This window comes from Giraffa tippelskirchi, chromosome 6 (assembly GCF_054371585.1).
Source record: "Giraffa tippelskirchi isolate mGirTip1 chromosome 6, T2T-mGirTip1v1.2.pri, whole genome shotgun sequence".
Lineage (NCBI taxonomy): Eukaryota > Metazoa > Chordata > Mammalia > Artiodactyla > Giraffidae > Giraffa > Giraffa tippelskirchi.
The window spans coordinates 151,404,078-151,427,677 of record NC_137280.1 but is presented as its reverse complement, the minus strand read 5'-3'; the positions used below and the strand labels follow the sequence as shown (position 1 = coordinate 151,427,677).

At 46.6% G+C, this 23,600-nt stretch overlaps 1 protein-coding gene across 3 annotated transcripts in view; it reads right to left on the bottom strand.

Moving 5' to 3' along the window:
* TENM2 (teneurin transmembrane protein 2) overlaps positions 1-23,600 on the bottom strand; it is a 1,754,865-nt gene that overhangs the window by 90,892 nt on the left and 1,640,373 nt on the right. For all 3 annotated transcript variants that reach the window (XM_081504400.1, XM_081504402.1, XM_081504401.1), the window contains 2 exons: positions 6,724-6,934; positions 1,828-1,947 (listed from right to left, as the gene is read on the bottom strand). In XM_081504400.1, coding sequence (XP_081360526.1) covers positions 1,828-1,947; positions 6,724-6,934 — 331 coding nt within the window. The remainder of the gene's footprint in view (positions 1-1,827; positions 1,948-6,723; positions 6,935-23,600) is intronic.

The window sequence follows — 23,600 nt, the reverse complement described above, 5'->3', positions numbered from 1 at the left end:
GAAATGGCAACCCACTCCAGTATTGTTGCCTGGAAAATCCCATGGACGGAGGAGCCTATTAGGCTACAGTCCATGGGGTTGCAAAGAGTCAGACATGACTGAGCGACTTCAAAAAATTGGTGTTTCTCAACAGACATAAAATGAGTGAACAGGGAGCATATGAGTATTAAGGTAAATATCATGGTGGAAGAGTTTATTCTGTTAATTTGTTAATATTTTTATTTTAGGGTATGCACGCTGCTGTGGGAGTTTTTTATTTAGGGTGCAGGAGAGTGAAATGTTTCGAAGCGACATTGTTTCTCCTTGGGATGATACAGTCAAACCACCCACATCTGTGGCGCACAGCACTACACAACAGATTGTGGGATTTCTTGGAGCATTTCCAAACACATCCTGTGACTTCCAGGCTTTGCTACCTGGACAAGCTGAAGAATCACCAATCTGGGAAGTTGGATACATGATCTGGAAAGTGGATTTAGGTGATAATTAGTCAGGAAGCAGCTAGGAAGGATGGGGTAGCGTGAGGTGGGAGAGACAGCAGACCAAGGACTCAGAAGCTTCCTCTGGTGTTATCACAGGACTCACAGGGCAAGAATGCTAGCTTCTGAGAATGAACAAGTGCCCAGGTAGCCTTGTACAGTACACCTTTATGGTCCTAGTGTGTTCAAATAATGAGATTTGGCTGCAGGAACATAAGATCTAAGATACCAGAAACCTGGTGAATATTAAGAATTTGATGTGAATCATCAGATGCCTTCTTTGAGTCTCAGAAATGGAAATAGGAGATAGGGCTACTGTGGGCTGGTCATTTTTGAAACTACCCGAAAGGCTATTTTAGGACATTAAGGGAAAAAAAAGCCCAGATTCTTCACCAGAGAAAAGACGAGAATCATAGTACATGATTCGTTTATGATTTTCCAGACTCCAGTTTTATAGAAAAAGTGTTGCATCAGATTTACAGCCACAGTCTCCTCTTTCATTTGAAATAGAATACAGTAGTGTGTGTGTGTGTGTGTGTGTGTGTGTGTGTGTGTGTGTGTGTGTGTGTGTGTGTGTGTGTGTGTGTGTGTGTGTGTGTGTGTGTGTGTGTGTGTGTGTGTCTTTGTGTGTTTTAAGGCCAGGGTGGGTGCAAGTTTTCCCCTTCCTATAGATTTCTTTTCTTCTTTTTATCTTTTTCTCTAGATTGCAACTCCATGCCCAATGGATTAAGGAAATGACAGCACTTTCATCTTGGTGGGGGCTGCACGGGTACGGGTTTCCAATCAGAAGATAATAGGGTAACGTTGCCTCCTTCACACAGCAGGGTGAAGGCTAAATGTATTTAATTAGACTTCCCTGATTACATCCCCCACCTCAAAACAGGAGCAAACACACTACTGCTCCTAAAGTCACAGATGAAGGCAGAAGGGGCTCACCACAGGACACTGTGGCCTGTGGATCCCTGTCACCCTGCACGGCCTTTGATTTAAAAGAAAATAGGAGTGAGGTTCTAAGGGCTGCTTTCTTTTCCTTTTAGACTCTACCACCCTGATCCTTACCCCCAACACACACCGACACCCACACCCACACACAAAGAAAAGCGTTTACATTCCATGGAAAAAGCATGGCTGTCAGCAGCCTTGGAGAGGTTGGCTACTCTAGTTGTCTTCCATTTTTGAGATCATACCAAAAAATATATATCTGGGAGGGGGGATTCTCCCTCGAGATCTGGCCTGGTGGGTCTCCCCCCAGTCTGCAAGGGGGAGGCACGTGGTTCCAAGCCCATAGCACCATCTGTCTCTTTGCAGCCTCAATCCTAAGTAAGTGGAGCCCCACAAAGCTACTTACGTGCCATCTTGGCGGGTGATGGTGTAGCCGTATTTTGGATACTTGACAAAAGACACGTTCACACCAATCAGGGGAGTCCCATCTGTAGTTACTACTTGGCCTCGGATGAGAGAAACCAAACTGAGAGAAAGAGAAACACAAGCTTTTGAGCCATACTCAGGAGAACAAGCGGACTGGAGAGGGGACCACCGTCAAGTTCCCCTTCTCCTTTGCCAAAGCTCCCCACCCCTCATCCTCATCTGGTCCCTAAGGCAAGGAGAAGACTTTCAAATGTGAACTGCTGGTTTCACACGATCACAGGGAGCTGTGGGCAAGAGGGGTGCCTCAATGCTGGCTTTCCCTGAGGAGGAGTCTGGGGTGAGATCCATGGGCAGCATCCTCAGTCATTCTACTGGACAATGGGGTCCCCTGGGCACAGCCCCTCTGCCCTTGGCCTCACTCCATTTCTTGACATCACTTGGCTTTTGCTTGGCCGGAGCTCCAGGCTGCCCCACATCACTCCTGTTTGTGCCTTACTTAGCCTGGCACAGAGGGTATTATCCTCGGGTGAGAGCTTCCCCATCTGCCTACTCATTTCCTTTTTTTGGCTTTGGAGGAAGGCAATGTTACTTTTTTCCTCCAGGCTGGGATGACAGAGGGAGTGGGGAATGGGGAGGAAGGGAAGCACACAGAGGTTTTTAACAAGGCCGGGGCATTGAAACATGTGTATTATTGTATGTGAAATAGACTGCCAGTCCAGGTTCGATGCATGAGACAGGGTGCTTAGGGCTGGTGCACTGGGATGACCCTGAGGGATGGGATGGGGAGGGAGGTGGGAGGGAGGGTCAGGATGGGAAACACATGTACACTCATGGCTGATTCATGTCAATGTATGGCAAAACCACCACAATATTGTAAAGTAATTAGCCTCCAATTAAAATTAAAAAAAAAAAACAACAAGACCAGGGCATGTACATACATTGTTTTTTTTTTTAGTTGCCCTTTAAAAGTAAAATTTCTCACAATCTATGACAGCCTGAGGAAAAGAGAATATTGGAGATATTTTTTCCAGCTGAACTATCTTAGATTCTGGATTCCATGTAACTATATATTTCTCTTACATAAAATTCCTGCTACCCTGATTCGGGGCAGGGGAGGGGGGAAGTGGTTGAAATCCCTCTCAATTTTTGGCCCCTGTGACAGAAACCTCCCCTCTATCCAGATCATAGTAACTAGAATGTTCCCAAGGATGCCAGCATTCAACCAGCTCCTTCGGGGAAATCCCATAAAGCAAAGGACATGCTACAATAGTCCACTCAAAATCCATGGAGAGAGAATGCACATGTCTCCCTTTGCCTGAATTCTCCTGAGTTCATAGAGAAATGGGTGAATGAGAAGTTCCACCTCTGCACTGAGGCTCCAGCCTACCAGGCAGGTCTGCAGCTGTATCGTTGGCGCTCAAGCCACTGGGCAATTTGGCGAAGGCAGAGAGGTTCTCGGGCATCCAGATTCCTGGACACGCTCCCAATTTCTGGACTAGGTAATAAAGCTGACCCATTCTGTGCCAGGATCTTGTCCAAGTCTGCTCAATTTTTGGAAAGCACTGACTTCTTCAATCCCAAGTGATCAGAAAACTGGAGGGATGTTCTCTCCAAGCATCTCCTTTTCTATTAGCAATCCCCCCAACTGTTCAACTCCGACCCTTTGATGATCTCAGGAGGGTTTAGACTGTTCCACTGACAGCTCTAATTGTCTGCGACTGGCTGCCTAACAAATGAATTCCATTTTTAGCTGGTTCTAACCACAATGCTAGAGTCTTTTGAAAGTGGAAAACTAATTTATGAAAATAATTCTTTTGTTCAATTCCCTTTCCTTATCTTAGCTCAGACTAAGATTTCTTTCAGGCCTTCCTAGACACTATTTTAAAATCAATGATGTGTGTTGATGACCACAAGGTACAAGCTGCTTGTGATGAGAAAACAAAATTGGGAATGTATCCCACGGTGGAGTTTTTTTCCCCCTCCTTTTTAATACAACTGTTATTTCTTTAAATCACTCCTGCAGCACAAGACTTTGCAGTGTGCCACAGGAATAAATGGAGCTGGGTTGCCTATGATTTCTACCCTCTATTTTTCTAGTTCTTCATTGCTGCTGGCTTCCTACATCTCTAGGCAGTCAATTCACAGCAAAGATTCAGCTAAGGCATGCTATCAGTTCATTTCTATTTATGATTATTGATGTGTAACAATTATCACATTATCTAGATAGTGAGATCTGCTCTATAAATTATAGTGGTGGAGTCAAGGCATTTTAGTTATTTTTGTATGCCATTATCTAGGGGAAACGCCTTCTTAGAAGTCTTGAATTAAGTTCTTTTTCACTCCGAGCTTTGTCCTTCATTATTTGTCAGACGATAATGCACTGAAATTCACATGCTTAGTGAACTTCAACCTATGTCTTGGAGTAACATTTTGCATTTCTGAATTATGGATCCAAGCCGACATGCTGGAGTGTGGACTCATTTGGGTGGTGCTATTGATTGCTGCCTTCAGAGTTTCAGAGAAGCTTTCTCTAAAGCAAGTTTCTTTTGCCCAGATCTCTGGGGCTGATATAGTCTACCTAAAATTCTGGAGTCCCTGTCTGCTCCCCGACTTCTTGGCTCTAACTCAGGGTGCCTTCTGGGAGTGGTAACTCCTGGTGAGGAGGATAAGACTGACTTCTAAGGCATAAGTGAAGAAAGAGTATAAACAGAATATGAGGAAATTAAAGGATTTAGGGGAGAAATAAAATGTTAATAGGAAGCTGATTGAAACAGAGTATGAGCCTTTGAAAGATGCATTTATAGTATAAGCAAATGGTATGCAAACCTCATGGGCTTCCCAGGTGGCGCTAGTGGTAAAGAAACCGTCTGCCAATGCAGGGGATGTAAGAGAGGTTGAATTCGGTCTGTGGGTGGGAAAGATCCCCTGGAGGCAATCCACTCCAGTATTCTGGCCTGGGAAATCCCATGGACAGAGGAGCCTGGAGGGCTACAGGCCACAAGGTCGCAAAGAGTCAGACACGACTGAAGCGACTTAGCACACACGCACATGCAAACCTCACTGAAATGCTGATGGACTAATGCAAGGGCCTGTCATCCTGGCAATTGGAATCATGTCCAAAATTAAAAAGAAACATACCAACACAGTCTCTGTCCCAGAACTAGGAATTAATAAGCAGAGAAAATATTTTTTTGGTTCTAAGATATGTGGTTTCTTTTCTTTTTTTTTTTTTGAGGGTTACTCATATTAAAATAATATTACTGTGTGTAGTATAATCTACACTTACTAATTTAATTTAACCAATCAAGAAAATAAAGTTTATGAGGTTAAATCACTTGCCTAATGTGACACAGCCAGAAGATGTCAGGGTTGAAACAGGCGAGGGCTGAGATTATTTTTTTTTTCTCTTCTATTTTATTTTTAGTGAAATCAGAACAGAGAGAGGCTAAAGTTGCTGGCCCAAGGTGACCTCGTTAAGAACCCTCATAGTCGGAGAGCTGCCACGAACTGGGGCTACATAGCTTCCCAGGGAATTCTAAGGGCCTGCAGAATTAATTGGCTGTCCCATTACCCACCACCTCCCCACTCCCACCCTCAACAGGCTCTCCCAGGGAGGAACAGCATCTGAGTTGTGACGTGGTGATGTCTCCTCCCCAAAGTCTAATGAGGGGGGCTCCAAGACAATCTCTTGTAGACTCAGGGGCTCTTCTAAAATGTAAAGTTCACTATTTCCTTCTCTAGTTGGAAGCCTGCTTAAACAGCATATTTCCTGAGTTGTTTCAGGGTATGCCCAGACCTAAGTAAAGGGGAAGAAAACTAAGAGAAAGATGGCATGATGAGGGCTGTCAGAGGGATAAGGGGATGGGAACAAGTTTCTAGAGGTTCCCAGTTCTTATTTCTCCATGAGAAGGAGCACAAATACGGGGCGGGGCATCCCCAAGAAGGTCACACCCCCTGTCGTCACATCTGCTGACACCATTGTTGTCTGGACCCAGACTGACTCAGAGTGAGAGCAGAGATGTGCAGGCAGGCCTGAGGAGGACAAGACAGCTGCCTCTCCTTGCCTTCCTTCCACCCTCAGAATCAGAAACAGCACCCAGAAGACTGACTAGGAGGGTGGGTATCTCAAAGCCAACTCTTCTCTTTGCTTTCTTCTCCAGGGGTACAGCTCTAACCTGTCCTGGTGGGAAAGGAGGGGCCAAGTTGTCTACAAAATAAATCCAGAGTTTGCCCCAGAATACTCATAAGCCTCAGATTAGCAACTGAGAGCAAATGTAAATTCAAGAGAATCCACTTTGCCGCCGCCATTTTGGAATGAGAAGGGGAAATGCCCGGGCACAATGCCTAGCACCAAGTAAGCAATTAGCAGATACAATTGTTGGGGTGGGGTGGCTAGGAGGATGAAAGCCAATCTATACACATCAAGTCTCTAGCTCATCATAGGTGCTTAATAAATTCTAGCAACTGGCATCATCCTGACTCTAAGACACCGCAAATGATAAGCTGTATTATTAAGTTGAAAACTGCTTTAAAAACCTATGGTTGATTCGTGTTGATGTTTGGTAGAAACCAACACAATACCATAAAGCAATTACTCTTCAATGAAAAATAAATAAATTAAAAAAATACTCAATGAATGAGATATTTCAGTGATGATCAAACAGAAGTCACAATCAGGGAGATTTAGAATAACAATAATGTCATAAAATAATAGATCATCAAAATGATCTAGAAAGCAGGCCATTTACAGGGGTCTCCAGCAGGTTCTGGGTCGCGGAAGGTCAAATCCCACAGAAGAGCCAGGACCACCTCCTCCTGCTTGGACAGGAAGGGAAGCAGTGACCTCAGCCACCTGCAGGGACAGAAGGGTGCCCACCTGCTGTTAAAGGGGTTGTCTCCAGGAATGATGTGGGTGCTGTCTTTGCCGGCCAGGAGCTTGATGCGGTCGTAGAAGGACTTCACTGCGGGGGAGTCTGTCTGGCCCTGCTGAATGATGTCTACGGGGTCCCGGGACCCTCGGCAGAGCAGGCTGTTCTGACAGGCTGATTGCAGGCAGCAGTCAGGGTCCAGGCAGTCCACTAGGCCATCTGGAAGGGCAGAGACAGAGCCAGGGGTCAGCAGATTTCACGGCACAAAGCTGCTCTGAGATGCTAGCATCTTTTTTTTTAATTAATTAATTTGGCTGCATTGGGTCTTAGTTATAGGATGTAGGATCTTCATTTCTTTCGCCGTAGCCCGCGGACTCTCTAGCTGTGGCACGAGGGCTCAGTAGTTGCCAGATGTGGCCTTAGTTGCTCTACAGCATGTGGGATCCAGTGGTTAAGGATAATTGCAAGGCAGATTCTTAACCACTGGACTGCCAGGGAAGTCCTTGAGATGTTAACATCTTTGTCCCAACCAGCCCCAACCCTTCCCAAAGGCCTGACCTGGCAGGTTTCCCACAACAAGCCTAGTATATTTCCAATATAAATAAAAGATTGAAAGAAGTTGTTGAGAATGTTGACAAATGGTTATCCCCAGGTAGTAGATTACTGTGCCTCTTTCTTTTTCTATCTTGTATTAAAACTTTTGTATTTCTATTTTTTCTATCATGAACAAGTATTATTTGAGCAGTTGGCAATAAAAACTAACACTTTGCTTTTAAACAACATAGCACAAAAAAATTACCTGTTGCTAGATTTCAGGGACCCATGCTAATGGGTATGTAAATCATCAAAATGTGTGGGATTCCTTAAATACTGCTTCAGTGGAGAAAAGCATTCCATCCCCACTTCCTCTAAGCCAGGGAGGGTAGTGCTGACTAGTGGGAGAACCAGGGATGATGAGTGACATTTTCCAGGAGATGTGGAGATATGGCTTTGGCACGAGCATTCACAAACTAAGCCGTTAGTTTACCCAACTGCTTCTGGAGCTGCCTTCACCATAGCTGCAGGACTCTGAACATTCTGATTTATTTGCCTAGATTCCTGCTCCTTCACCCATTCCTGAGTCATCTGTATTTAGTTGCTCAGTTATGTCTGACTCTTTGCAACCCCATGAACTGCAGCCTGCCAGGCTCCTCTGTCCATGGGAATTCTCCAGGCAAGAATACTGGAGTGGGTTTTCATGCCCTCCGCCAGCGGATCTTCCCAACCCAGGGATTGAACCCAGGTCTCCTGCATTGCAGGCAGATTCTTTACTGTCTGCGCCACCAGGGAAGCCCTCCTAGTCATCTACCCTTCAACAAATATTTGAGTGCTATTCGTGTTCTGAAAATAAAACAGAACAAAGAATAATGATGTCTGTCCTAAAGGAGCTGACAGTATAGAGGAAGAAATGGATATGACTCATCCTTTAAGATCCACACTAGGTGTAGCCTCCTCCAGGAATCCTTCCTGATGATGTCCATGGCTAAGGTAGGTATTCTTGTTCTGTGTATACCTGAATCTGAAGTTCTCAGAGAATGGTTCTACATCAAAATCCCACGGGGAGAATCAAGAGCCTACCCCAGACCTCCCCAGGCAGAGCCTCCAGGAATAGGTCCTGGAATCTGCATTTTAAACATGATTCTCAGGTGATTCTAATGCACCAGAAATATTAGAAACCATTGTTCACACTAACTTCCTCGTACTAGAATTATCTGTCTCTGTCTGCTTGCCTTCCTGTCTGGAAAACGAGCTTTTTGAAAAGAACAGTGTCACATTCCTTTTTATATTCATGCCTTGCTTAGTGCCAGCGTGGAATTGGGACCCAACAAATGTTTGCTGTATGAATAAATGACTGTTTCCCATTCTCCACATGTCTGTTAGGAATGGGGATGGGAATGTTTAGGGCAGTGTTTATGCCTTGGGATTCCTATTAGAATGGATTAGTTAGCCAGTCCTTCTTCACTCTGTTGGGAGTTGATTGAATACACAGTGTAGGAGCTTGCAGAGTAACTTGCTTACACCTCCTTGATTTGATAGTGAGGCATTTGGAGGCCATAATTAGCATCATAAAAACATGCACTCCAATCCCGGGCTGTGACTTGATGAACACTTGAACTGGAGCGCCAAATCAGAGGCCTGGCTGTGCGCTTTAAATTCACTACAATGTAATTTTTTGGCATTATCCTTTACGTTTGGTTCTGCTAATGAAATTGAAATATATAATTTCACCCAAGTTCCACTGTAATTTAGCAATTAATGTACAATGATTTTAATGCATTACTTTCTTTTTAGCAAACAAACAAATTAGGAGGTTGTGTGTTCTGCTCGGCTTTAAATTACTAAAACTAGCCTCTCATTTTCCACATGGGCAAATGTTGCTCGGGTGTCTCGTAACACATTTAGATTTACAAAATTTTCTGGAAGTGCAGACACAGGAGGGTGAGCAGGCACGAACGCTTGAAATTTAGAGACTTTCAGAGTCATGGCTATGAGTACCTCTGTCTGACGTGCTGGCTGAATCGCGTACCCCCCAGAGTCCCGCAAATCTCAGACCCAAGAAACAATGCTGGAGACTCATATCTCAGCAGCAGAATGATGCCAAGGTACCATTTCACATCAGCCAGGGGCTCCCAGCGCCCTTGGTAGAATATGAAAGAAGAATAGGGAAAAAAAGCCAAGTATTCTTCCTGTAACATCACCTTCCATGGACTGCCCTCCCTAGACAGAAGGAAGCCACCACGGAATGCCTGCTTTGGATTTAAAAATATCCTGCTGAGATATGTTGGCAGCACTTCATTCAGCCGCTGCAGAAAGTTCTCAGGTAGAAGAAACCCACTGTTATTAGCACTATAGATTTCTTTAAGGCCACCGGCCTCTTCCCATTAGGAGTTCCATCCATCTCTGGTGGTCTTTTCCTCCCGAAGCCGGGAAGGTGACCCCTCCCACCCTCAACCCTCTACCACCCACTCTGTACAACCAGCTTGAGGGCCTCACATCGGGATCAAATAATAACTTAAGACAGTCTTTCCTGTTAATATTCCTCTCCCAACCCCCTTGAGTCTGCTGCTCCTTCCGGATCTGTGACTGCTTCAACAGTGTGGACCTCAAATTTCCTCACTGTTTTTGTTGACTCTGGGCTTTTTATTCAAGGGTCCGTCTGGCAGCAGGAGATGTCCTACAAACACATCAGCAATAGCAGATGGCAAATGCTTAAAATAAAAAGGATATAAATGATGTCCTCCTACATATTTACATTTACCTGCTCCAGACATTATGCATTTGGGGTTCTAGCCGTTATTAAGTGTGAGCACCCGTTACGCCTGTAATGACCTCATCATGTTTCGTGATTATGGGCTGCAGCCGCCAAACACTTGGAGATGACACTGTGAACTTGAAATTGGCACTCCAATCTCCCCGCGGCCTGTCAGTCACGAGAAGCGCATCTTTATGCCAGCAAGCCCCTCGCATGGAGTCTGACATGGCAATCTTCAGTAAATTACCCTGTCACTGACAATCTTGCAGTTATCTCGCAAACAATCAAGCAGGCAATCAAACTGTTCTGAATTGCCAGTTCAGGACCTGAGAGGATGCTGCCGACATCTCCATTCAACAGGGGCGCGAAAGCAGCTCGGCCCCTGCATGACATTGGACGATTTATTTTTTTATTTATCCGCCTACTTGTTTGTTTGTCTGCTTGGCTTTCTCCTGGTGAGAGGTTTGCAGTCTTCGAAAAGGGCCCTGTTCTGACTCAGCGGTTATGGGAAAGTTTGACCCAGGCCTTCCCCATCAGCTCACAGCGGGGTCCTACGTCCGCTTCATAAACGTTCTTATTTACTCCACTCTGCAAGACGCGGCTGCGGAGTATTAACTAGGTGCTTTCTGTTAGAACACTCACTGAAGAAAAGTTCTGGCTGTATGCCACACACAGACTTCGTATGCTAATGGGAATGGTCATTTCAGAGAAATATGGACAGGGAGAAATTTTCTGGGAATGGTAGGTGAGGCATTCCTTGTATTGTTTTTGATAAAGAAAATCAGAGAGAATCTTGCATAACAGTTCTGGCAACGTGACACTAAAATCAGGTTAATGCTAAATGAAAAGCTTTGGATTGGCATTCTCATGATAAGAAGCCAAAAGTCTACACAGTGTCTACACGGAGGTAAGAACCTGGACTGTGAAATCCTCTAGTCCCTGGCTGTGTCAGCTTAGAAAGAAAAAGTTTAAAAGTTTAAAATCAAAGTTTTCCTGGCTGAAACTCAATTTTTTTGCCTTTAAAACTGAGTGATAACAATACATATATCATAGGGTCATATGATGGGGAATGGATAGATATAATATCAGTCTGGCATACAGTATATATGGACAGAGGATGAGATGGTTGGATAGCATCACTGACTCAATGGACATGAGTTGGAGCAAACCTCAGGAGATAATGAAGAACAGGACATGCTATGGTCCATGGGATTGCAGAGTTAGACATGACTTAGGGACTGAACAATGGAATATATGTTGAATGATAGGAATTACCATAACCACAAACTCCCTAAAGTTTTCCACTTTTTCAGTGGATAAAAATGGGATATAAAGAAATAAATGAAATGAATGCCCCCTGATTAGAGTCATTCATGGGTAGGTTGCAGTTGGGCGAGAATGCTGTGTTTTCAAATAGGGATGCTGCTGCTGCTGCTGCTGCTGCAAAGTCGCGTCAGTCGTGTCTGACTCTGTGCGACCCCATAGACGGCAGCCCACCAGGCTCCTCCGTCCCTGGGATTCTCCAGGCAAGAACACTGGAGTGGCTGGCCATTTCCTTCTCCAATGCATGAAAGTGAAAAGTGAAAGTGAAGTCGCTCAGTCGTGTCCGACTGTTAGCGACCCCATGGGCTGCAGCCTACCAGGTTCCTCCGTCCAGTTAATAATAATAATTGATGGTAATAATAAATGTTATAGGTTGTACAGGATTTACATATATTCTTGATTTATATTCTTATGGCAACCCTACAAAGCAGAAAAATAGAGCCCTTAAGCTGCAGACCCTGGATAGGGGTGTCTGGGTTTGAATCTCAGAGCAGCTACTACCCATCTGCTGACTGTGGACAATTAAGTGCTTTTGTAGCTTTCTTAGCTACAAAATGAAGAAGATGGTGACAAGCGCTGTTGGGAGAATGAAAGCAGTTATTACATATTCAGGACTTGGAAGAGCACCTGGTGTAGCAAGTACTCAGAACAACGCCCATCCTATAGAGTCGGAACTGAGGCTCAAAGAAGCTAGGTAAACTCTTCGAGTGGTCAAGAAGCTTTGAAGAAAAAGCAGAAAGAGGCCACCCATGAGATCACCACTCACTGTCTTCATCATCGGAAGGAGGAGATGCTTCCTTCCCAAGGGAGCCTGAAGACAGGGCAGTGGACACTCATTAAGCTGGGAAGGCATGAGCAGCGGCGAGATTTAATCACTTCTGAAGGCTTGTCTGCCCTACAGCTGAGGAAGAGTCTGGCTGGTTGAAATGAACATCTGAAAAAGGAATCAACGTGAGAAACAAGATGCCTGGGAATTCACTGTCTGCAGGGCAGGCTGCTAAGGACCACACTGTTTCCCTGTGAGACTCGAGCCTCCCTCCAGCTGTTTACCACTGGCACAAGACGGCACACCTGGGTGGGCTGCAGGCTGTCAGCTGTTTCCAGCTGTTGCCTCATTTGCTCTGCAGGGCTTTTTAAGGAGCTCCTCAACAGTCCAGAGATTTAACCTCAAAACCTTCACTGAACACTTAACAGTGATGCTACTCTCAGGGGGACAGGGGCCATGAGTGAACAGAGAGGCTACAGACAAGCTATAGCAAACAACTGAGTATTTTCAAGTTGGCTGAAACATGCGCCTCTCTTCTGTCTGGGGAAGGCTGCCTGAGTCCATGCATCACTCCTGTAGGGAAGTGAAGTCTCCAGGAATGAGACGAGGGTTATTTCATTTCTTTTCTCTTTGATCTTTGTAAACTGGGCAGCTTTGGGAGAATCTGGATGGAGGCATTTGGGTCTGTTCTTGCTGCCTTTTGTTCCTTGCAGCTTGGTATGCAGGTGACTCCCTCAATGACCTGCATGAACTCTCTGGCTTTCGTGGGTATTAAAGGCTTCAGAGGAAGAACCAAATTTACTTTTCTCAGTTTTATTTTGTGACAGGGTGGCACAAATCAACTCCCACAATTCACTTCAGGTGCCACGGATAAACTCTGCTAGTGTCTGTAGGCCGCACGGGGTTGGGAACTGGTCGGCAGCTCATGAAAAATGAGCCCCACTTTTTCCAGATCATGGTTTGATGAGAGGGACCACCAACCATCAAATCTACCTTTCCCACTCAGTGGGCCAGGAGGCCTTAGGGTGGACTGGTTAAAACACGGGCTTTCAAGACTACATAGTCTTTCATTTATTGGATGTTCAACAACAGGCAAAGTTCATGACTTATAGTAGAAATGTTAGAAATTGTAGTCACTTTTATAGGGAGGTATTGCCTGGAAAAGAATATAGGGGATCTTTCAGGTTCTGGGAATTTTCTAGATTATCTTATTCACTTGGCCCCACAAGTGACTATGTCGATAAAAATGCATCAAGGTGTATATTTAAGATTATGCACTTTGTGTATTTGCTAACAGATTGACTTTGGGCAAGATAATCACCCTCTCTGTGCTCTGTCTTCCTTAAGTACAAAGAAGGCATGATGATGATGATAATGGTGATGCTGCTGCTGCTGACAATGATGAAGACCTCATAGGAGCATTGGGAGCACCTAGTAACCTACTGCTGTTGCTGTTTAGTTGCTAAATTGTGTCTGACTCTTTGCGACCCCATGGACAATAGCCTGCCAGGCTCCTCTATCCATGGGATTTCCCAGGCAAGAATACTGGACTGGGTAGCCGTTTCCTATCCAAGTAACCTACTACGTGCTTCCAAATCATTTCTACTTCTTTTCTTCTTGAGTCTTCTTGGCATCATATAGGTCTGTTTCCCATACAGAGTACGGTACTTGTCAAATTCGCATTTTCCCAAGAAAAATACAGGGAATCCAAGTAGTGAACACAGTAAATCCTAGGGCAGCTTTTGAGATCACCTGAATAATGAAGAGGAGGGGGGAATGAATGAAGCAGTGGTGAGAAGGAAGGAGGTGACAAGTTGGGGCAAGAAGGAGACCCGCACAGTGTGCTCTTTGTGATGGACACAAAGAGGGAGCAAGGGGGGTGCTGGAGAGCCGCCCTCACTGCAGGCTGGCAGAGGCCAAATGCTCCTGAATTCTAGCCAGAGACGTAAAGGGGTTCTTGAGTGAAAAAAAAAAATACAGTGACCATAGGATTTGATTTGCCTTGGGAGTAATTTTGTTTTAAAGTGATCTCTTACAGGACCATGCCGAAAGTGTACGGGGTCCCTGGCTAATACTTTCCTGCCAGGCCTATATCTGGGTAAACAATCTGAGTTACCCAGATCAGCATATCAGCACTATTCTGGCAGCCTGATCTTACATTAACTTGCAGAAGAAACACTCCTTCAGCCAGCAGGAGCAACTGACTCACCAATCTACTCTCTGGTATTGAGGCTGGGCATTGGACCTTGAGATAACACAGAGATGCAAATCTCCAAACATCTTAGGGCATCTGGTCAACCGGACATGCGTAGGGGTGAAGGTGAGGAGGGGTAGAGGGTCAGAGCACATGAAAGGAAGAAATAGGACCCAGGGCTCCTGAGGGTCCTAGTACAGGTGAGGGCACTACATTGCTGATCCTGGCCAGTCTCTGCCACTGGGACAGCACTTACAAAATTTTAAAGCAGGTACTTCAAAGCTCAGGGAACCACTGTCCAGGGATGCACTGGGCTTCTATCCTAATTAAACAAATAACATAATAATACAGGCTTTAGAGTCAGAATGGTCTGGTTTTAAAACCTGTTCAATCATTCACTAGCTAAGGCAAGTGAGTGACCTGCTGTGACTCGGTGTTCCCACCTACAGAATGGACTTAATAGCATCTACTACGTAACCAAAGATCAAGGAGATGCTATAAGATGGTCCATGTGAAATAAGAAGATGGAGGTACTGCACTGAACACAGAAGAAGAGCTCAATAAACGGTGGAGGCTGTTTTTAATGATATTTCCTGCTCTCCACCAGGGAAGGGCACTGTTCTATTTGCATTTTACCCAATGCCTACTGACAAGTTGGAAGTGAGGGATAATTGAAAGTATTCCAGTTTGATGTAACTAAGAAGTGAAAGGCACGGGCAAGGCTGACTTGATTTAACCTGGCAATATGAGATTAGTTCTTCATTGCCTCTGTTAGGTCTCCGGCATTGCCAACCTTTTAAAGCAATAGATTGGCTGACAGGGTGCTCATTTGGAAGGTTTCACCTGCCATTAATACCCTGGCTGCCTGATGGACCATCGTTCGGCAGGCATCTCGCCTCTCCCCCCATGGGGCAACCGCCATTCTCAAACATTGCAAGAAGTAAAATTGTATTTGCATTCCTTCTGGAAGGCCTGTTGTAAGTGTTCCTGTTCCTCTTGCTTCCTGTCAACTCTTTTTGTTGGTCTCTGAATTCCAAGGCCTGGGATCCTTGCCCCCAAAGCACCTTCCAGCTTTTCTTATAATTTAGCAGTGGAAGATCCATCCTGTCCAATCAGAGACCTGGCAGAGTGGAGGCCCCCACTAACAGCTCCTCTGCTGGCTTTCCTGGTCTTCAGGATGGATGTGAGAAAGAAAGCCTAGGAAAATCCAGGCACTGTTACTGAAGGCAGTGATATGATCCAGGTAAAGCATCTTTTTGATAGGATTCTAGTTTACCCTGAAGCTACTGGGGCATCTGGTCGACTCTATATACATGGGGATGGGAGGTAAGGGATGTTAGAAATCTTATGGCAATGAAATTGAAATGTTGTGTCCAGTTTTCTGTTTTTTAGGGGTGGGGTGGGGGGAATGATTCATCAAAAATAAAACAAGTGGACAAAAAACAAAAACAAACACTATAAACCAAACCCTTTAAAACCAATGCTTCTCAAATTCTAACCAGCATCAGAATCACTTGGGGGAACTTGTTAAAATGTAGATTCTAATTCTGCAGCTTTAGAGTTCGGGACTCGAGAGCTTGTATTTCTTATAAGCTCCCAGGTGATGCTGACGCTGGTGTTCTGAGCACATACTTCTATAAATCAGGCACCAAACTGCTGATGGTCAGGTTATGCTCCCTGATTTCCTGTCCTGGAATCAGCTCAGTGATGTTAAAATATTGATCGTTATCTTACCCACATCTACTGAATTCCTGAGAGTGGAAACTGGGAATCTGCATTTTAAAGAAAATGCCCCGCATGATTCTTTTGCTCACTAGAGCTTGAGATGCCCCTGCTCTGAATGACTGAAAACACCTTTCAGATATCCACAGCAGCACAACTTACCCTCAGGCAACTTATGCCTCCTGGGGGAGAGTAACAGGTTCCCTAAAATAGAGAGTGAGGTGGGACAGGAGGGTCTGCAGTCAGACAGTCTGGGGGGTGCTGGTTAAACCAAGGTAAAGCCGTTTCATCACAGTGGGATTTCTCAGAGCCTTTGTTGAGTGACTATGCATTAGGAATCTTTACTGTTGCAGGGGAGTGTACAGTATTTCCTGACCATGGACACTTTTTTGGCTTGGTGCATCTCCATGCCAACAGTCTAGTGTCTTACTAGTTGGGAAGCACTTTAGCAGAATACAGGACTCTAGGCTTGGAGATTCTCCCCTAGGAAGGACCAGCCAAACCTTCATCCACTCCACAGTCACAAGTGACAGCTCCATGGTTTATTGACCATCTTATAAAACACAGGCTTGGGGTGGTCAGGCCTAATGCAAACTACACCATCAAAATGACCACATTGGCTCAGAGCCTCTGTCCTTGTGCTCCCAGAGCCTCCCAAAACCAGTGCATTTCAGCACAGGAATCCTGTGCTAGATGACAGCATCCCTGGGGGTCAGCACGGCCATGGATCATCTAATGAGAGCTAATAGCTGCTCTTATGAAGAGCTTACTAAGTGCCAGGCACCGGGCTAAGTGCTTTACATGCATCCTCTCATTAAATTACCATCAGAACTCCAGGCATCATCAACACTGCTGTTTACAGATGAAGAATTGCAGATTGAGAGAGAGATTAAACACCTCACCTAAGACCATGCAGCTTTTATCTGGTGGGGCTGTTTTGTTTTTTTTTTTTTTAACAGAGAACATTTGTAGTTTATTCAAAACTGCAAGATTGCCAACGTGAAGACAGTTTTCCGCACGGTGTCTACACTCCTTTGCTTGGAACGTGTCTGGGCTCCACCCCGAGACTCACCATCATTTAAGGTAACGCGAGGAGGCCCAGGAATATAAAGCATCTGTGCGTGACCCTGAAGGTCCTGGTCAAAACCCAGCCATCAAGGATGGTCTTACCATTCACATGCAGCCCAAAGTCATGTGCATAAGAACCTGGTGAGTCTCAAGAAGCAGACCCAGTCTGCTTTGTGTCTTTCTGAAATGAAATCTTGTCAAATTACCTGATTCTAACATGCTTCCCCTGCAGCCAATGTGGCCCTCCTGTGATCTGACCCTCCAGAACACCACCAGAGTGGGAGGCACCCCAGTGAATCAGGGCACACCCACACACACACCTACCTGCAGTGTGCGAAGCCACAGGGTTTGGGGTCCCACCTTCCTCATCGAAGCTGCTCTAACATTGCACCAGAACTTTCCCCGACTGTGTCCACGTGGTCTCTGACCCGTGGACTGTCCCATGAGCGCAAGAACAGAAACCCAGTGACCTCGCCCACCTCGCACAGGCTGCCGTGTCCCCTGCTTCACAGGTGCCCCTGAGTGGTACCCACAGGTGGCACCTGTCAGAGACAAGCACTCGGGGTTAAAGGGCAGCCACTGGAATGCAGCTCTTTGTCTTTCCTAAGGAGATCATTGTACACCTGGTCATATGTGGTTTTGAAATCATAAACGTTTGGCTTGTCGGGTGCCGGTCCTGGAAGCTTCACACGAGTTCCTGTGCTGAAGGACCGGACACTGAATCCTTGTTTGCTACAGAAGGTTAGAGACGATTCTTAAGGCAGGGAAAATGTTTTAGCTGCTGGAGCTGATACCATGCTTGATCTACCCAGTTTCGTCTCAATGTTCAAATCAACACAGAAATTGACTTTCTTTCAACCAATCCATCTGGTCTTAGTCCTGCCTCCTGAGAATGTTGTGCGCCTCCATACTCCCTCCGGTTCTGGTTGCTCGAGCTCACCACCACTACCCGTAGAGGCGACGAGGGCATGGCGGCGGCTGCAACGTCTAGGGCTGGGTTTTGAATCCAGTTTGCTGCGCTCCAATATCAAATCCTGCATGAGGCTGCCATGGCAGGTCTGCTGCTGTTAAACATTCCGAATGGCCAACACACACGAGCAGCTTACCTGCCACGTTGCCATGCTTAGGGCCTGCGCCAAGCTCTTTTATTTAAGGCAGGACTATATGAAACAGAAGAGGGACAATGGGAAGGGCGATTTATTTTTTGAAAAAACCAGGGGGCAGAATGTTTTAGCTGCCCTTCACCCCAGCTCCTCACTTCACCCAGCTTACACTTCTGCCTCGGGTAGACCACCACAGGGCCGTCCCCACACCAGCAGCTTAAGTTTCTCTGTGCTTTCTCAGCCTGCGCCAAGCATCCTGATCCAGTCACCAGCCAGTAACACCCCACAAGAACCTTTGAGGCAGATTCTGTGTGGCTCATATGGTCAAGAATCTGCCTGCCGTGCGGGAGACCCGGGTTTGATCCCTGGGTCGGGAAGATCCCCTGGAGAAGAGAATGGCAACCCACTCCAGTATTCTTGCCTGGAGAATACTGTGGACGGAGGAGACTGGCAGGCTATAGTCCATGGGGTTGCAAAGAGTCAGACACGACTGAGTGACTAATTCACTTTTCTTTTTATCTTCTGTGAGCTCTGTCTTGCAGGTGAAGAAATGGAGGCTCAGAGAGGTTAAGGGTCTTGCCCACAGTCACACAGGAAGCACACGCTGGAGGAGCGATTAACCCCTAGGCGGTCTGTGCTCTTGGTCTCTACCCTCCATTCTTCATAGGAGGCTGCGAGTGGCCACCACCACCACCAAGACACCACAAGGGGTCCTGGGAATGCTGCAGAACTTGGGGAAGGAAATGCCAAGCCTTCAGAGAACACCTTCACTTTCTAGCTGCTGTTTCTTTCAGTCTTTCTCTCTCTTCCATCTTCCCCTCCCCTTCTGCCTCTCCTCAGCCCACACAGAGCCTCCAGGAACAGCGGTCTCACTTGATCAGAAAGTTTCAGCTCGGACATCCCTGACAGGCCTCGCTGGCACAGTCTCCCCTGTGTTAGCCCAGGGCCATGTTTCTATACCCGGGGGCTTTCTCCCCTGCCTGCAGCTGTCTGCCCCCTTTCCTGCTACAAAACCAGCGGCAACAGAGAGCGGGGGCTTCTGATCTTGGGCACTGACTTCCCCACCTGCTGGCCTGGCCCTGCTGCTTGTGGCCTCTCCCAGCTCCATCTACTCCTCCCGCCCCACGCCTGCTGCCCTCGTCAACGACCATTTCAAAGAGCCCACTGACAGGTCAGACAGAAGAGAGCCGATGGCCAGGGAGTCCGGGCCTGGCAGGGGGTAGCAACCTGGTGGGGTGCCAGACAGTGACTAGCTGGGGCCCTCAGAAAAGAAGAGGGCTGTCACCACCGACACCTCTGAGCACCAAGCCGGAACAGTCCCTTTCCGCCTGAGGAGAAGCCCTGTCTCCTGGGGGACAGGGGCAGGTGGGAGGGCTGGCCCCAAAGCTGAGAGAATTAGCAGGTAAGGAATAAAGAAATACCCCCAGCCAGGCCACGGGGAGAAGGGACCAGACTTGGCTATCAAAAGCTTCCTGCTAGATGAAGGCAATCAGAAGAGCGAATTCCTAAACCTGGCCATTACTCTGCCCCAGGCACTCTGCTGAACGCTCCCTAGAGATGTGCTCAATTTAATCCTTACACCCACTCTACAGTGTAGGCACTAAGAACTGGTACAGTACTGCCAATTATGATCCCAGGATCTGGAGGTCTGTAATGCATTGGCTGTGTGGCTTTGGGCTAGTTACTTTACCTCTCTGAGCCTCAGCGTCCTCATCGGTAAACTGAAAATAATCGTATCAGCATAATAGGGTTGTTGTGAAAGACTAAATAAGCTCCGTGCAAAAGCACTCAGTGGATAGTAACCATCTGTTTACTCTGGCTTCCTTGCTACTCCACATTTGGACAGTGACCCATACTGTGGGAGGGCGGGACCCACTCAGGACTGATTCCTGGCTGCCTCTGCCTTTCGTTGGAGGAGAATTATGGAGCCTGCCTACCTACTGTGGTCAACCCACAGGAAGTCAACACACAGGGTGAGCAAAGTTGGCTACAGAGGTAAAGAGCAGCAGAACCACATGTTCACATCTTTGTGAAAGAAACAGTGTAGCTTACACGTGGATTTTCTTTGCATTGATACAGTGGTGTCAATGATATGTAGTGACTTGGGTGTCATTGTCTGTGTGTGTTTCTTTAATCCTCAAATGAAATTTATTCATCCTATTAATAATCTCTTGAATAAATGACAACTGCTTCTTATCTTAGATACATCATATTCAACCTTTCATTCTTCAAGTCACTTAATAATGAATTGACCAAGACAGACAGGAACCTGGAGGTTGTGGGCCTAGACTTGAGAGGGGAAACAGTGGACAAACAAATTATAATTGACTTTGCGAGAGTGATAGTGTTTTGAAGAAAAGTAAAGGGGGGCCAAGGGTTGAAGAGGGATGGAGGAGAGCCAAGGATGGCATCTCTGAAGTGATGATTGGGTAGAAACCTAAGTGAAATGAGGAAACAAATTGCAGAAACATCTGGGGGAGAAGCATTTGGGGCAGAGGGAACAGCAGGGACAAAAGCCCATGGGTGGGGTGTATTTTTTGAGCTAGGGGGAGAACAAGAAGGTGGACACGGGGCCAGTGGAAGGAGAGGGTCAGGAAGAAAGGAGATCAGATGGAAGCAGGGACTTGCTTATGCAAATGAATGGTCAGTGTTGCATCTGGACACCATTCTATGGGAGAGGAGACGCTCTGGGAAGGTCTGAGAAGCGCTGTGATATGACCTGACCTTTAAGGGGATTCTTCTGAGGGCCCTGTGTGGGATAGACTGGCAGCTGCAGGAACAGTAGTCAGCCTAGCAGAGTTGGTGGCAGGATGTGGGTGGAGGTGGGAAGACATTAAGAAACCAGGGCCTTAATAATTAGGAATAGAGATTGGAGGGGCCAGAGAAAGGTGCATCCTTGGATCTGTGTGACACCGTGCAGACAAAGGTGGCAGGTGAGAGAACCAGGGAATGACCGCTCCAGTAGACCTGCCCCAGAGATGTGAGCTTGGGGATGCTCCCACGGCCTCAAGGCCAGAGTGCCTTGGCTCGTCTCCCCACTAGGCAGCCCAGGGCCCCCAGGCCTGCAGACATCACCCTCTGCAGGCACTTGAGCTCTCCTCACAAGGGGACATATTGTGCCAAGTCAGTGGTTTTCAAAGTGTCAGCATCTTCTGGGCACTCACTAGAAATGAGCATCGGGAGCCCCTACCAGACCTATCGGATGAGAAACTCTGGGAGTGAGGCCCAGCCTAACCTATACCTTACTCCCTTCTGGAGACTCTGATGCCAACTGACCGGTGGAAATCACTGTGCTAAGCGTTTTGCACGGATGAGCTCATCTAAGCATCACAGTCTCCTGTAAGGTAGGACGCATCATTAGCCCCACTTTATGGAGGACAAAACTGAGGCTCAGAGAAAGAGAAGGGACCTACTCACATTCATACCATGAACCAGTGGGGGAGCCAGGAGGTGAACAAAATCTTCCTGACCCCAGAACCTCTTTATCATCCTGCCAAGCTGCCTCTTCCTGCCACAGGCAATGAGGCATCATAAAGAAAGACACTTCTCTGCTGTGAGTATGTGTGTTCAGGAATAATTCAAACAGATCTGTCAGCCCCCTGTCTGAAGGAAATGGGTGGCTGCGATTTTGGGGACCAAGATGCTCAGTGAGGAAGGTGAAGCCAACACTTGGGATAAATTGCTCCGTCTGGCACACAAGACCTGCCACCCAAGAGCTGGTCCATCCCCACTGGGCTCCGCAGTCTCCCCCTCCTCCGCGCTCCACACTCTCCGTCTTCTCAGACGCCCCCAAATGTGCTCAGCTGTCCCCTTGTCATTTTCCTCACCTACCACGCCCTTCCCTCTTTTCTCATCTGATGCCTCTCTAGCTTTCAAAATTCAAACTTTGCTGGCTTTGATGTCTCTCATCTGGGCTGCCACTGTCCTGTGGCCTAAGGTCTATCATGGACATTTAGGACACGGCTTTGACTGGTTTCACGTATTCTTCACCCATCATCAGACTGTGGGTTCTTTGTGGGATTCTGTGTCTCATGCATCCCCACAGAGTAGAGGCTTGGTGTACATCTGTTAAATGAACGAATGATTTGGGGGATTCTGTCCCAGAGTGGCTGGTTTGGGGGGAGGTGTTTGTCATCATCAACATCAATGACAAGAGGTCTGCACAGGGCGGGGACTAGGGTGGGGTGAGTCCCACTTGGGGTGCAACTTTAAAGAAGGCACTCATGGGACTTCCCTGGTGGTCCAGTGGTTGAGAATCTACCTTCCAATGCAGGGAACGCAGGTTTAGTCCCTGGCCCAGGAACAAGATCCTACCTGACTCAGGGCAACTAAGCCCATTTGCCTCAATTTCCAAACCCATGCGCTCTAGAGCCTGTTGGCCACAATAAGAGAAGCCTGTGGGTCACAACTGGAGAGAAGCCCCAGAGTGCAGCAAGGAAGAGCTTGCACTCCACCACAAAGCAGTGCAGCCAGAAAAAAAGACGGTGCTCACTCTCAAGTGCGTCTAGGTCCCGGGTCTCAGACAGACCTTGGCTCAAATGAGCAATGCCAGGCACCCATTCTCTGGAGGGTGACTGGGTCCTTGTGGGGAAGCATGTACTGGATTTAATGCCAGGAAATAACTGAAAAGGACACATGTCCCCCAGCATTCATCACAGCACTATTTACTAAAGCTAGGACATGGAAGCAACCTAGATGTCCACTGTCAGATTAACGAATAAGGAAGTTGTGGCACATATCCACAATGGAATATTACTCAGTCAGAAAAAGAAATGCATCTGAGTCAGCTCTAATGAGGTGGATGAACCTAGAGCCTATCATAAAGAGTGAAGTAAGTCAGAAAGAAAAAAACAAATATTGTATGGAACAACAGACTGGTTCCAAATAGGAAAAGGAGTATGTCAAGGCTGTATATTGTCACCCTGCTTATTTAACTTATATGCAGAGTACATCAGGAGAAACGCGGGGCTGGAGGAAGCACAAGCTGGAATCAAGATTGCCGGGAAAAATATCAATAACCTCAGATATGCAGATGACACCACCCTTATGGCAGAAAGTGAAGAAGAACTAAAGAGCCTCTTGATGAAAGTGAAAGAGGAGAGTGAAAAAGTTGCTTAAAGCTCAATATTCAGAAAACAAAGATCATGGCATCCGGTCCCATCACTTCATGGCAGACAGATGGGGAAACAGTGGAAACAGTGGCTGACTTTATTTTTCTGGGCTCCAAAATCACTGCAGACGGTGATTGCGGCAATGAAATTAAAAGACACTTACTCCTTGGAAGGCAAGTTATGACCAACCTAGACAGCATATTACAAAGCAGAGACATTACTTTGCCAACAAAGGTCTGTCTAGTCAAGGCTATGGTTTCAAGGCTATGGTTTTTCCAGTGGTCATGTATGGATGTGAGAGCTGGA